The sequence below is a fragment of the Prosopis cineraria genome, unplaced genomic scaffold, assembly GCF_029017545.1.
Source record: "Prosopis cineraria cultivar Desert tree isolate PC_DT_omini unplaced genomic scaffold, ASM2901754v1 PC3, whole genome shotgun sequence".
NCBI lineage: Eukaryota > Viridiplantae > Streptophyta > Magnoliopsida > Fabales > Fabaceae > Prosopis > Prosopis cineraria.
In genome coordinates this window covers 34012606-34028616 of record NW_026555334.1, presented here as the reverse complement: position 1 = coordinate 34028616, position 16011 = coordinate 34012606, and the positions used below count along the sequence as shown (strand labels likewise).

The following is a 16011-nucleotide window of genomic DNA, read 5'->3' as shown; positions in this document are numbered from 1 at the left end:
TCATCAAAGGAGCTAATGGAAGAAAAAAACAAATTTTGATCCAATTGATTATGAATTTATTGACAAATTAGACTTTTGGATTGCTAAAAAGGAACAAGATCCAGCTCCAAAATTTGATGTTGATAATGTCACTAATATGGAAAGTGCTATGTATAATAAAAATGTTGTAACTTCATGAGCTTTTGAGAGAAATAATAAAAGTTTATACTTACTAACATGTCTATATTGCATAATATATAATTATTTTTTACACAATGATTAATGTTAATTCTTGTCATAAATAGGTGACAAAGGTATGAATATTCCAAGAGCATCCAATTTGATTGATGATGTTGGAAATGGTTTTAATTTCTCTCAATCATCTCCTAATATTTTAATCCCTACTCCTGAAGATTTGAGTAAAATTAATAAAGATTTTGGTGTTAATTATTATTAGCTTTAGACTTTTTAATGATTAAAGGATTGTAATGATAAATATTTTAAATGTTATATTTTTAATGATATTTTGATGATTGTGTTAGACTTATATGCGGTATTGTATAAAATATTAAATCTTAAAAAATTTATTTTTATTTAAATCATATTATTTTATCATGTCCGATTTGAATTTGAGTTAACCTTCAATTTAACTAGTCTTGATCGTTTTAATGACTAATCTTATTTTTAGTGCCTTATCCAACAAAGAGGCGGAGAGATCTTGTCACAACAAATCATGCGCAAATTAGACATACTCGAGGTGGGAACTGGGCGCGTGCGTTCTAATCATCACCAGATAAAAACGGCAAAAACCAAATAACGGGGCATGACGAAAGGATGGGGTGACCTGAAAGCAGGGAACGACTTTGCTCTGTCAATGAATCTACCTAAACTCTTGATGGACATAGTATTGTAACATCTCAAATCGTTTTGTTTTTCAAACAATTTTTTAATTTTTTATTTTTCAGAACAGATAAAAAATAAAATTTTCAAACAGTTTTTATTAATTTTGTTTTTCAAAACAATTTTTTAAAATAAGAAATTTAACGGGCCCTAAGCCCCTTTAGCAGAAGTGGTTTTGTCTTATTTTTGGTACAGTGTTCTATTTTTATCTTATTATCAATATTATCAAAATTATTACTGATCAGGAGTAAGAGATTAATTGATCAGGTGAAGAGAATAATTCCAGAGACCAGAGAGATGTAAAGAAACAGGAAAAGAGACAGATCCAGAGGTAAGGTGGGTTCCACTGAACTGGAAGGATTAATCCCACTCCCATCCCCTTGACTTTTCTCTCTCAAGCAGTGAGAAATCAGTTACCATGTTTCTAATATAACTAAGCCATTATATTTATAAGTTTCTATTTCATAAAGCAGGGTAGAAGGAACTTGACTATTCATCAAATAACTTACTTGGGAGAAACTTTGGCCAGTCTAACATGCCGAATAAAGTCATAAACTAAATCTCATAAACACTTGAAAAAAATTGGGGAATAACTCAAATGGATACATCCAAACGCCAGCAGCACCTCTTAACCATAACTCAGATTGTACCAAAATAATGTCCATCCGATGCCATCAAACTTCAGCGATACTGACAACAAATCAATCATACCCTCGTCAGAAAGATCCCCCACATTTAAATTGACTCGTAAAACACAAACTAAAAAGCAGTAAATAAATGATAAAACGAACAAAACATTAGGCCTATTCTCACACAACTAGAGAAATCACCCGAAAGGAAAAACTAAGCAAACTAGACGATTCACAAAATTACGTCTCAATACAATCAAAAACATCCCCAACATGAGCATACCTTGATGAACCCAATTTCCTTTGCATTGCTACGGAAGCACTGCCTGCAGCACATCAGGCCATATTTCCTGATCAACCCATGGGGGTTCCCGCAGACTCGGCTGCACAGTGACAAAATCTCACATGTGAACTAATAACACAGACAGTGGGGTAAAACAGTATATTCCATGATGGGGAAAATGCGAGCAAGATTGAGCCACATTTATCCAAACAATCTATGCAAACCAAACTGAACTAAAATAAATCAAAACCAGAATTAATGGGTCCGAATCAGTATTTCACACATAGAAAACAACCTAATCGGTTGGATTATCAGTCTTTAATGATTTGCCTCGGATTTATGGAACCGAAGTGGGAACAGAGTTTTCAATTGAAAAGTCACAAGCAATCAAATTGTCTTGAAGATGTGCCAATATCAGCCACAACGCCACTGCTCGATCAGGACACTTTTGATATATGTTTAGACTCTCTAACACATACTATTAGCACATATTTTCCCCATGTAGCCAATTCAAAGAAAGCAGATGAAAATTAGATTATACCTTATATGTTGATTATGAAACTTCTGCAGATTTTTCCACTGACACTATTCAAAAGGATTTTTTTTTTTTTACCAACATATTCAATAAGATTCAATAGTATGTGTTAAAAAGGACTTATTGTTTGCAGTTGTCTGCTTCATGCAATTAACTGAGACTTTTCGGTCCTTTGCAGGTTATGCTAGTTTTTTTTTTTTTTGTGGTAACGAAATAAAAAAAAAACGATAGACATGAAATTTGTGACTCGTCAGTATAGCTGAGTTCTTGACTACGAACTTGTGAATGATTATTAAGTATAGGTTTATAGATTTGAAGCATTTAAGAGAAAATACACGTAGACTTGGAGATTTTGAGGATATCAGTATTAATAAGTTTATTCTAATGCTTAAACCGAACTGAACCTGATCCAGCCCAAAGTTTAACCAGAATTGAAAGCATTAAACATGACATTAAAAGTATTCCTACATAATAAGACCACTATTTGTCTATATCGTCATGGTTATGCTAGCACGAGAATACTATAAGTCCCAGGAAGAGGCAACTAAAAATCTGGCAGCGATTAATTTTACATTGCCTCTCAATTAATGAGAAGGGCATTGCAAACAATAGAAATCACCTGAATCATACAATCCATTTGGAGTGAGCAGTAAATAGTGATACAGAACTTTAGAAAGTTGATGATAGAAATTTCTAACTGACTCCAATAAAAAAATCAATGATTTCAATGACCCAAAACATCATAATATTGGAATGAATACGAACAAAAAAATATTGAAAACCTAGGCATATTATCGGCCAAAGTTGAAGGGAAAAAGGGAAAAATAGACTAGATGGTAAAAATGGAAAACAAACCAGGTCCGAGAACCAGGGCCATAGTTTTTAGGATGCGAATTCCAGACGTTTGAATGTCCCATTATTCGCTTTGCCTATCTCAGCACTGCTTCCTTTCCGATCGTTGCCGCGGTAAACCCTAACTCCTGTGCTCTTATATATAATATTTACACCTAAGAAAGCGGCCAGGATCTCAAAAGCCCAACCAGTGGCCTTTTTTTTCCCCCAAAAACATGTTTTTGTTTGTTCTTAAGCTAATATGGCCCAATAAAATAATCTCAGCGCCCTTTTTTAATATACATATATTTATATTATTTAAAAATATAAGATGAATTTAATTATTTAAAGTTGAAAATACACCCAAAAAAAAACATGATTAAAAAAGTGAACACTTTAAATGGTGCTATCATGTTATAATAGAAAAAGAACTACATGATGGACTGTGGGCATTATATAAGAGTCTAGAACGATTTTTGATATATTACAATTTCTATAGATTTCATTGTGTGCGTGTACACGGTCTAAATGTTTGAAGTCCAATAAGCTAATCCTCAAATAGTCAACTTAACCATATGTTTGCCAGATGAAGCTTTGACAATGGAGAAAAATAGCTTGTACCGGAGTCGCTAGAAATTCAGGTTTTATGCTATACTATTTCTATTCCTATATCTGCAGAGGGCTGTAGAAGCAAAAAATTGTCCTAATCTTATAACAATCACAGTCATTTAGGTTTTATCTGTTTTATTTTGTTTCATCTATCTCGTGATTAAATAGTTAGCTAAAAGAAAAGCAGGAACTTTGCGTGCGGAAAAAAATATATCATAATTAATTGCTTCGCATTAAAGGTAATATAAAAAAGTTAGGAAAAATTTTAGTGAGGCCCCTAACCCAATTTAATTTCAATCAAAATGCCAAAAATTATAAAATTTTACTGCACATGTGAAGGATTAAAATAATTTTATTGTCTCAGATGAAACTACACACATAAACAATTCATGCAAAAAAAAAAAGAATAACTAGTGCATGAAAAATGAACAATTAATGTTGATAAAATTTACAATTTTCATTAACAATATAATACTATTATAAATTCACAACTCTTATTTCATTCATGTCAGCTGTTTATTTTCATATATTAATTGTTCTTTTTTTTTTATATGAGGTGTTCATGCACCTAACTTCACTTATGTACATTCATAATAGAATTATGCTAGTAATGAGAGCTGCACATTTTACTTACATTAGTTATTCATTTTTTATGTCACTTGTTTATTTTTCATAGATCAATTGTTCATTTCATTAGGGACAATAAGATCATTTCAATTTCTCATATATATGCAGTGAAATTTTAAAATGTTAGGAGCTTTGACTGAAGTTAAGTAGGATTAAGGGAGTCTTGTTAAAAATTTTCCAATGAGTTATGAATATTAACCAATGGGTTGCATTTGATACAAGGGGTTAGTCTCCCACATCAAGTTATTTTTTAAACAGAAAGCGACCCCTCAATTACTTCAAATAAACATGGAATACACACACACACACACACACACGAAACAATTGACAGGAGGAATATTTGAATCACACGAAGGAATAAGTTGACTCCAGAAACACCAAGTTGTTAGGAATTAATTAGCAAAATAATGCTAAATTAAGAAAATACATTCTCGAGACCAGGAATGGTTTTATGTTTTTTTTTTCTAGGCAAATAATTTAGAAGAGATATACTAAAACAAGTATTTTATTAGGTGTCACGTATTGAAACAGCACACAGCACACCCTCAAAAGAAAAATCGTTACGAATGCTTGAATGAGATGTTTCAAGATCAAAAGCTAGGTGCCTTCTGAATTCTCGCAGTGTTATATATTGTTTTTCTTTACCTTGCAATTTGGAGACCCACAAGTTTTGGCTTTTTTTTTCATTGTGCCTTAATCTCTCCCTCCCTCCCCCGTCTCCCGCCTTGGTTTTGCGGGGAGACTCGGGGGCACTTCGAATATGAATCCCAATGATACCTTATTCTCTCAAGTTGACTTAATTTCCTCATCCCCCAATGAGACATTTTACAATGTCTGCATTAACATTCCACCTCGAATTTCTTCGGATGGAATATGGGGAAGCCACAAGCATTCTGCCTCCCCATTAAAATCTTCATTCCCAATCTTTGAGTTGCAGGTCATTGTTATTTTTGCGATCACTCATATATGTCATTTTTTCTTCAAGCGCTTGGGATTTCCTCTCTTCTTCTCGCAAATGATGGTAAGACCCTTTCCTTCCTTTTGATGTTATGTTGAAACCAAAATTTCAATTCTCGCGTCACAATCCCCTCTCTCTTTTCTTTTCTTTTTTACAAAATCATGCAAATGGTGATCCCCGAAAGGAATAATCCTGTCAAATATAAGCATGATTATCGACATTATCTCTTTGTTTCGTAGGCTGGCTTCATTTTGGGACCCTCGATTCATTTTGAGCCATTAGACAAGTGCAAAAGAATCTTGTTTCCTTATGGGAGTCAGGATACTCTCGCAACAATTTCAGCACTCGGTTATGCACTGTTCATCTTTCTATATGGAGTACAAATGGATACTTCTATGATACTAAGAACAGGAAGAAAATCGTGGATCATTGGCCTCATAGGATTAACTATACCTATTGGCATAGGATATTTATTCCATTACGTTATCTTAGAGAAGCCATTAACAGCTATTCTAGGAATCTATTATCCGAGCCTGCCTGTCATATTTGTATCACATAGCACAACTTCATTTGCAGTTATTGCATCCTTTCTCAATGATCTTAAAATCCTAAATTCAGAGCTTGGCAGGCTAGCATTATCCTCAGCGTTAGTGAGTGACATTTTGAGCACGACTTTCACAAGCTTTGCCACTGCCATTGTGAGTAGCATTATGGGCAGGAAAAAGCTTTATGAAACCTTGGGCTCCTTGTTTGCAGCTATCATATTGATCCCATTAGTAGTTCGTCCAGCAATGCTTTGGATCGTAAGACATACACCAGAGGGTAGACCCGTGAAGCAAGTTTACATTTATAACATCATTGCATTGCTCTTTGCATTATGTTGGCTTCTGTCAAGGTCAGATCAAGCCTTTGCTTTGGGAGCTTTCATCCTGGGGTTGTCTGTGCCAGAAGGACCCCCATTAGGATCCGCACTAGTTACACAACTTGAATTGATAGGAAAATCATTCCTCTTGCCCATCTTTGTGACTACCAGTGTGATGAAAGCTGATCTCTCATTGGAGGATACATTAAGGACATTTATAATTATGGGATGTCTCGTCATTATAGTCCATATTGTCAAAATATCTGCTTGCCTGATACCTTCACTCTATAGCAAGATGCCCTTCAATGATGCTTTGGCTCTTGCTCTCATTATGAATTGCAAAGGTGTGGTGGATGTAGGCATATACAATTCCGTGTTTGATAGGAAGGTACTTCATTCTCTCCCCACCCTTTTCCATATAACCTGCATTATCTTTAATTTTTGACTTTCTAACTCACTGACCAATTCTTCTTAACTTATCTATACAGCAACTGCATGCCCCGACTTATGGAGTGATGATGATTAGTGTAATGCTTATGGCAACCATTGTGCAAATATCTGTGAAATGTTTGTATGACCCTACAAGAAAATATGCTGGCTTTCAGAAAAGGAACATCATGAATTTGAAACCCAACTCAGACCTTCGTATGCTTGTTTGTATTCATAAACAACACCACCTCTCTGGTATCATGCATTTCATTGATCTTTGTAATCCAACGCATGACTTTCCCGTCATTGTCGACGCCTTGCACTTGATCGAGCTTGTTGGACGCTACCAACCCATATTTATCTCTCACCGTCTGCGAAGAGATGCGAACTTGGGCTTGACAAACTCGTACTCTGAGAATGTACTCATGTCCTTTCAGAATTATGAACACGGCAAGAACCCAGGTGCGGTATCAACTAACACTTACACAGCCATATCTCCATTTAGCTACATGCATGAAGATGTTTGTTACCTTGCACTGGACAAACTTGCATCCATTATAGTACTTCCATTCCATCGAAGATGGTCCATTGATGGCTCCATTGAATCAGAAGACAAGAACATCAGGTCTTTGAATTGTAGGGTCCTAGAGAGAGCTCCTTGCTCAGTTGGTATCCTTGTAAATCGCGCATCCCTTCCAAGTGAACCAAGTATGACATTGCATTTGGCTGTTATCTTTTTCGGTGGGAAAGATGATCGAGAGGCCTTGTGCTTAGCCAAACGAGCAAGCATAAACCCTCACATTAGGTTAGTTGTCTACCACATTCCTGAGAAAGACAACTCAAGATCATCTACCTTGGATAAATTATTGGATAATGCAGTGCTCAAAGATGTCATGGAAGGACATTATGGTTCACATGTGATTTATAAAGAAATTATAACAGAGGGTGGAGAAGATATTGCTTCTGTTATTCGTGATCTAGTCGATGATCATGACTTCTTTATTGTTGGGAGGAGGCATGATGTTGAAAGTAGTGTAACATCTGGACTTAAAGATTGGTGTGAGTTTGAAGAGTTGGGTATCATTGGAGACTTGCTTGCCTCACCAGATTTTGAAAGCTCGGCATCTGTTTTGGTGGTGCAACAACAGCAAGTACTCAAGTAATTAAGAACAAAAAAGAAAACGGGTAATTCTGCAGACTGCAAGGAAACAGTAGATGTTGGGATTCTAATTCTACCTTCCTTTTTTGAAAATTTGACTTCTATAAATTGCAAAAATGTCACATGACATACTCAATAGTCACTTAATTTTTTATTTTTAATTATATTGAAGATTGAAGATTTTTTCAGTGAAAACAATTGATCAAACTGGCTTCTAATAATAATTGACATGGATAATTAACTTAAATTATTGACATACTTTTCATTTTTTGAGCGATTTGTTCATATAGAGGAATGATGCAGCTAGCCATTCCATGAGTTCAACAACTAGAATCATATACCAATAATATATGTTGCAGAAAAGTTAAAATTATTTGATGGACAAAAGAAACTGACAATTTTGGGAAAATCATCAACACTAGAAGGAGCCACCAATAAAACACTATAATATCTACTACCTATGGCATGCAACTAAATGAACATAATAGGAGGCAAACTCATGTGGGCATCGTTGTTAACTAGAGGAAGAACGGAAGGGAGTACACTTAGCACACTTGAACATGTTGCAATTGTTTTCTCCTTGCGTTGTACTTCTCCCACATTATTTCGCTGAGGTTGGGGTAATCTTGCTCATTTGTCCATGAAGAGACCATATTCTATTAATAATTCGCATTACTTCTCGCAGCAACACAGTGTACCCATAAATACATCCCTAGAATGGAAGCAGAGAAGGCCGAGGAATATGCAGTGTGAGTATCGTCGAATTGAGTGAAACATATAACACTAATTATGGAGGATGCGCAGCAAAATACCAAAAAAAAAAAAAAACGCTAGACGGAATTTGTGAATGCCGAAGCGAGTAGCGACGTTAAAGTAAGCCCTTGGCCTTTGCACGGGATGCATCATGCATCATCTTGTGACGCCGCTCTATCGGCTTTGGTGAGAGGATGTTCACTCACCAGATCACCCCTCAGCAATGTGGAATCCAACACCACTTATGCAAACATAAAACAACGTGGCTTCAAAAATCCAAGTAAATTGCATATGAAATTTTTTAAGAGATGGCGACGATGAATATAAAAAAGAAATTAAAAGAAGGAAGCGATAGACTAAAGATAGAGAGCGAGAGAGCGACCAAGTGAGGGTCAGACGAAGATTGTGTTGAGATTATGCGCACCTGTTTTTTTTTTTTTTTTTTTTTTTTGCGTTGATCCTCCTCCAAGAAGGTCCTTGCGTGAAAAATGCTGGAGAATAAACAGAGTCATGAGCAGGCGGGGTGGTGCGGGACGTAGAAGAAGCCGATGCTAAGGGGGTGTTAGGGTGATGGTATGGGACATGTGGAATATAATGATTGGTGGCCACTTTTTAAAATTATTTTTTACGATTCATATTATAGTGCAGTCATCGTCCGGTAATTAGTAAATTATTTAGATATAGATAATGACTAATGACATAATGAACAGGTGATAAATTTGTGATGAAACTTATCACAAAACATTAAAAACCTAATATTAAAGTATAATTTTAGCCATGGCCATAAAAAAAATAATTTTAATCCTCTAACTTTATATAAATTTTTAATTTAATCTCTTAATTTTATAAAATATATTTTAATTCTTTAATCTTAATATCGTAAATTTAAAATAATTATTTTTTATACCACTCAGTGTTATTTTAAAAAAATTAAACTCAATAAGTTAACATTTAATAATTTTTTATTAATATTTAAAAGTTTAATTTATAAATTTTTTTGATAAAACTAACAGTGTTAGGATTAAAAGATTAAAAATATGTTTTATAAAATTAAAAGATTAAAATAAAATATTACGTAAAGTTAAAAGATTAAAAGATTAAAACTTAATTATAATTTTAAAAAAAACTAATCATAATAAATCCATTACAATTTCTAACAATATTCAATAACAATTAAAAGTATTCAAATTATAATCCATAACAGTCTTCAATAAACTTTAGCAAGTATAAATTATATTATAACAAGCTATACAAAAGACATAAAATTATACAAAGGAGCTTAGTTTTACCTAAACTAACTTCTTGTTAGATAAAAGATCTATGCCTTGTAATAATCATAATATGCGAGACTCATTAATCAAACTATTATATCATTTAATTAATATGAATTCCTTTGCTTCACTATAGTTCACTCCATAATGTAATATATTTTATTAAGAAAAAAAACAAAAAAAAAATGTGGCTTCGCCCTTACTCTCTTAAGGCTAAGTAAGAACTCATCACTTTTACATGTGTTAGACTAATAAAACATACAAAACTAAGAACATTATTTAACAAATTAAAAATTATATTAAAAAACATATAAAATTAAAAACACTAATATGCGAGATAGTGTTACGATGAGATATATGAATAAATTTCAATTATATTAACAAAATTTATTAGGACCAGACTAGATATAAGTAGCCTGATAATTCAATTTCATGTTATGAACAGAAAATTTGGTTTGGTTTGATCTTTATTTTGCGTTGGACCAATGTTTTTTTAAACCAAACAATAGGGGTGTTCAACCTAGACCCGTCTTGATTGGCCCAGTATCGTCCCGATCATATCGGGACGGGTCTTGTCTCGGCTCGAAAATAATCGGGACGGGATTTTACGGAACGGGACAGGAAAGGGGTTCGGGACGGGACGAGACACGGGATTACCATCGGGACGTCCCGTCCCGTCCCGAATATTATATATATTATTTTTTTTATTTTAAATATATTAATTATATTAATATAATTTATACTTATATTAATTATATCAATTATAATTTTAATACTTGCAATTCTTATTTAAAACTAAAGTTTTTTTATATTGATAATTTTAATGGCATGGAGTAAATATGGCGATATCTTTCTTTATAATATATTAATTATATTAATATAATTTATTCTTATATCTATCTATTTAATAACCTTTATTTATAACATATTTCTTGCTTATTTTTAGAAGAGTAATTAGCTTAGTACATGTTCACTAAAGTAGAAGAATAATGATTTGATATTTGTTTGACTTGCTTGTTGTTGTTAATCTTATAGCATAAAGATCACTTGTATTTGTTATTATAATATGTAGTTATGATTAATATAATTCAAAAATTAATTTTAAATTATTATTATTTATGTGCTTGTGTTGTTTTGATTTTAAAATTATTAAATTATATGATTTAAAATTTTAATGAACGTTATTATCCAAATCTTTTTTCGATATTATTCAATTTATCGGGACGGCGGGACGTCCCGATCTCGTAACGGGATGGGATAACTTTCGAGACGGGATGGAACACAGGACCAAAATTTAGTACCGATTTTTTTTTTCGGGACGGGACAGGTGACAGGAGTGTCCCGGTCTCATCCCGTCCCGTGAACACCCTTACAATGAGTAGCTGTACCAAGGGTGTTGGTGCAGGATATGTGGAATGTAATGATTGGTCGCCACGTTTTAGTTTTATTTTTTATTATTTATATGCACTGCGTCCAGCGACTCGGAATTAGTAAATTATTAATATATAGATAATGACATAATAATTTTTTTTTGAATAGAAGATAATGACATGATAAAAGGATGATAAATTTGTGATGTGGGAGAATGACAAGGCTTTTTCAAAAAAATAAAAATGAATGAATGAATCTGCATGATCAACTGGCTATTAAAAAAAATAGAATATTAATTATGAACATTGACATAGCTAATTCACAATTAAGTTTTAAGGATTTACAACCAAGTTTTTAAAAATTAAAAAAATTTATGTAATCTACAATCTGTTCAGTATTCACAACTATAATTACAAATTTATAATTGAGGGAATATTATAAGTAAATAATATGTCAGAAAATGGAGTTGGGCCAGAATGTTATTGAATCCAAACATATTTAAGATGCACAGCCGATACATCAAAAATAAAAAGAGAGGAAAAGGATAATAAACATTAAAAAAAAAAAAAGATGTTCATTTTGAGATGAATTCTTCCTCTAACCACTCATCTTTATTTATAGAGCTAGGAGGGTGCTGCCAAAAAGCAAAACCCATTTGCCATCAATTAGCTTAATAATGAAGTGAATGATTTGATTGAAATAATCACATTAATTATGAATGAATCATTTTTTATTTTAGAATAAATCAGGAATTATTTCACAATTAATTAATTCCTGATTTCTTATCAACTCCTTTCATTCTGAAATATACCAATTTTCCTCTAATTAATCTGATATAATGACTCAATTCCCGCCAAGGACAGATCGTAAATTTCAAAAACAACCTGAACTCTAACTGAGCAGATGCAGTGACGTACGTAAAGGCATTTTCATTTATTTATTTTAATTTTTAATTTCACTTACGGTTCACAAATTTAAAGTCGTCCTTCGATGTTATTTTTTATATTGGTGGTATTAATATGTCATTTTCCTAATATAATATATGTATAGAATTATTTACTATAGGATATGGATACGTTTATGTTTTTTTTGTTTTTCCATGTATGTCGCAATTATGTTCACATAGGTGTTTTTTTTTTTTTTTTTTTTGGGCAAAACATGAAGATAAAGCCAAGACCAGAGGTATGTTTCTAACTGTACTCTGCAAAATTCATCATTGACTTGTTTCATCCTCTGTACATAGAGTGATCTGCTATGGTAATTCAAGCGAAGTTTTCATTTTTAAACCACCAGTTAATCACCCGTGCATTGCATGAGATATTATTTGTACAGTTTTTTCAAAGATGATGGTAAATTATAAATATATTAAGTAGTTATATACCTAAAATAATAATAAAAAATAATTAAATAATTAATATTTAAGAATGATGTTGCAAAAAAATGGTGGTGATAATACAATATATAAATTTTAAACACTTATTTAATTTTGGACCCAACAGTTAAATAAAGAAAGACAGGTAAATTGTAAAAATAGGTTGTAGATAAATGCAACAACTTGTTACACCAAATAAAAAGTGAAAATAGTTAAAAAATAAAAAAGAATAGCACCTCAACAAATAGATGACTGTCATATATTAGTTAGATTGTTGAAAATTTTCTCATAGACTATGTTTGCGGCAACATTTGTGAGCTTATCATCTGTATTAAGAATTAATATCCCCAACCCTTTCCTATTCTATAATTGAGATATAATAACATATAGCTGATCATATATAAAGATAGATCTTGATAAGTATAGTCCAACACTAAACAAGCTCTGACTTTAGCTTTTGTTTATGGTTGTAACAAAGAACAATATAACAGAAAATTGTCTTTTATAAAAGGTGAATGGCAATCATCAGTAAAAGGTAACATATCAATCTTTAAAATGGAGTTCTTTATCCTAGCATTTGATAATAAAATTGTTTGTACTTCCATAATACATTTTCCTGTCTGAGTAACGATTAGACATGTACCATTACATAAATTAAAAGATTTATCAATATTTCTCAAAAGCATAATAAGGGCTTCAACTTTAAGCTTTACTGTAAAGTATAACAAGGCATAGAAGAATGTACGATGATTTGAAAAATATTATTGCCTTTTGAGTTCAAAGAGGTCCGGGGACTGTTCATCTAAAAAGAAAAACTTCTGTAACATGAACTAGGCAGATCTATAGCCCAGTGGAAGCTGGGTTTATTGAAAGAATATCAATAATAGCAATTACATATCATATACATATATAGCATTAAAGGATCGCTATCCGGCAAGTTTAGAACTATAAAATTACAGAGAGTAGAGAAATCAGGTTGAATTCTTAAGATGGGGGAAACATGTGTGCACATCAGACTTGGGGTGCTTGGCCTCTGCATGTTCCCTGCACTTCACTTCTGATGTTGTGCAAATGAATGTTTGCATGCACACCTTGCACTTCATTTCACATACCCATTCATCAGTTCACTTCATACCACAACGTCACACACATCATCCTACCAACCTTCTCAACTATATGTCCTCATCTGATAATTCCAATCTCAACCTCTTTCTCTACCTTTTTTAATTTTTTTTTTTTAACGAGTTCAATCAAGTTAGCTACATTAATCTACGCAACAACAACGTGGAAATCCAATCTCAGAGATATCTACCTGAAGTGATCTGATTTTTGTTAATCGTGTTATGTGCATTCATAATCAGATCAAAATTCACAAGCATACCACAGAGTTGGGTGAAAATCCAACGAAAATGTTAATATTAACTTAAAAGGGCTGTTTTGCTCCATTCCTATATGTCTTTATATTCTCAGCAGAGACATGAGCACAGAGAAAAGAGGAAGCAGGAACAATCGGATTAGTACCTGGATCGTCATGGCTTTTTTGTTGGAATCAAGCTGACTTCCTGTTGGGAAAGAAAAAAGAAGAAGAATCATATGCGTGCGTGTTGCAAATATAGAGAAAAGATAATGAGGAGAAAATGAGGGAAAGAAGAACAGGGTTGCTGAGAAACCGAAACAGAGTGAGAGAAAGTGATTGAAATCTGAGGTGAGAGTGGAGGGTTTGAAGAGAGGAAGAAGATAGTGGTACCTTTAGGGCCTTTTTGTTTTTGCATGTTCTTCTCACGAGCCATCTTGGACTTCTGGCCATTTCCTCCCCCCATTGGTTGTCGCAGCAGAGCAGAGGATGTGAGAGTTGTGCTTTGGGATTTCTCACTGTGGATTCCAAATTTATAGACGCATCACACAACCTTCGTCCCTAGGATAACCAGAAATACTCTATGGAAATGGAAGTTATCTTATCTACTCCATTATTGTTGGTGTCATCATTAGTATTTGGATTTGGATGTAAATATACTTCATTACTGTAATCGTATGCCACAGAAATACAGTACGTGAATGATTTTACTTTTAATGAAGTGCTGTTACTGGGGATCAAGTCAATAAGAAAGATCATAAAAATTCAAAGAGGGAGCACATGACTGGAATGTTGGGTATTATTTGGAGTGGTCTCAAGGGTGTCGAAGGTTGATTGAGAGTCATGTGAATCTAAATAAATATGATATGTTGATCATAACAATAATAATAATAATAATAACAAGACGTGACATTAATGAGAAAGGTGGGTAGGCGGAAAGAATGAATCAGATAATAATGGAGAGAAATGAAAAGGGAAAGAGGGGAGTGAAGTGGGAAAATAAGGGGAGGAAAAAAAAAACAAAAAGGAAAAAAGGGATGGGGGGATAGTGGAGGACAGCGTGGAAGGCAAAGCTGAGCATGGAAGGCAACCACAACACAGCTGGAATTCACCCAATACGTTTAGTGGCAGAGACTCAAGCTCAGCTCAACCCAGCCATATCCATTAATTGCTTTGACATTTTCTTCCTGTCCTTTTTAATTTCACATAAAGTCTAAATTCTTTTTCCTTTTCTTCTCTATCTCTCTCATTTATCATCTTTTCCATGAAAGGAATTTCAAGACTCAAGAGCGGTGCACAAATGAAACCCATATCCAGGAATTTGCGTGTCCGCACTCCGCATTCACTCAACTACCAATTTCCGCAACACTTACCTACCTTGTCACTATCATTGGTTGCGGGTCATTTATTTTAGACAAGATTTTCTTCTCAAAAAATAAATTCATGGGAAATAAAAATACACGCACCGGCCTTTATAAGGCTTCTCAAAGATTATTTCTTATTAGTATTCACTTCAATTGAAATAATACATTTTCATCTTTGACCAATCACTTCATCTTGTGAAAATTCCAATATAATTTAGACCCATATTCTCATATATATATATATATATATATATTATACATAAACTTTAATAAATAGTAAATCATATCACTCATTATATGATTTGCGGATTATATATTTATGTTCATCTTATGATAAATTTTGTCATGCATATATCAATAACCCCATGTCACCGAGTGCTTATTATTAAATAAATCATGAATTACAAAGATCTCACAACTTGACACAGGTAATACAAAAATGATGAACGCAGGTGAAGAATAAATTCTTCCTTGAAAATAACCCAAATAAACCAAAAATTTTCTTACAGACAAACACATCAGCAGGGGCTAAAGTAACCTCCCTCCCTCTTAAGCCTCCTACTCTTCTATGACCAACTTATTTCGGCATTTAATTTTTGATAACTATTCAATGTTCCAGCACAGATACTTTGAGTTTTGATGTGTAAGATGGATTTGATGCTTAGGTTTTGTGAACACGATGTTTTATCCAGGCTTTTAGATATAAATTAAAAATAATTGAAAAG

The 16011-nt window shown here is 33.2% G+C and overlaps 3 protein-coding genes across 3 annotated transcripts; 1 reads left to right on the top strand and 2 right to left on the bottom strand.

Moving 5' to 3' along the window:
- Positions 1 to 1354: 1354 nt before the first annotated feature.
- Positions 1355 to 3339, bottom strand: LOC129306744 (40S ribosomal protein S29). The gene is made up of 3 exons (XM_054947475.1): positions 3182 to 3339; positions 1792 to 1891; positions 1355 to 1569 (listed from the first exon to the last, which is right to left on the bottom strand). Exons 1-3 carry the CDS (start codon positions 3241 to 3243, stop codon positions 1561 to 1563), a joined length of 171 nt encoding a protein of 56 aa, XP_054803450.1. The 5' UTR covers positions 3244 to 3339; the 3' UTR covers positions 1355 to 1560.
- A 1696-nt stretch (positions 3340 to 5035) lies between these two features.
- LOC129304474 (cation/H(+) antiporter 12-like) lies at positions 5036 to 7933 on the top strand. Its single transcript, XM_054944146.1, has 3 exons — positions 5036 to 5414; positions 5591 to 6601; positions 6702 to 7933. The coding sequence occupies exons 1-3, from the start codon at positions 5154 to 5156 to the stop codon at positions 7803 to 7805; spliced, it is 2376 nt and encodes a 791-aa protein (XP_054800121.1). The 5' UTR covers positions 5036 to 5153; the 3' UTR covers positions 7806 to 7933.
- Positions 7934 to 13337: 5404 nt separating this feature from the next.
- LOC129307025 (uncharacterized protein At2g23090-like) lies at positions 13338 to 14719 on the bottom strand. Its single transcript, XM_054947879.1, has 3 exons — positions 14316 to 14719; positions 14090 to 14130; positions 13338 to 13665 (listed from the first exon to the last, which is right to left on the bottom strand). Exons 1-3 carry the CDS (start codon positions 14386 to 14388, stop codon positions 13540 to 13542), a joined length of 240 nt encoding a protein of 79 aa, XP_054803854.1. The 5' UTR covers positions 14389 to 14719; the 3' UTR covers positions 13338 to 13539.
- Positions 14720 to 16011: the final 1292 nt, after the last annotated feature.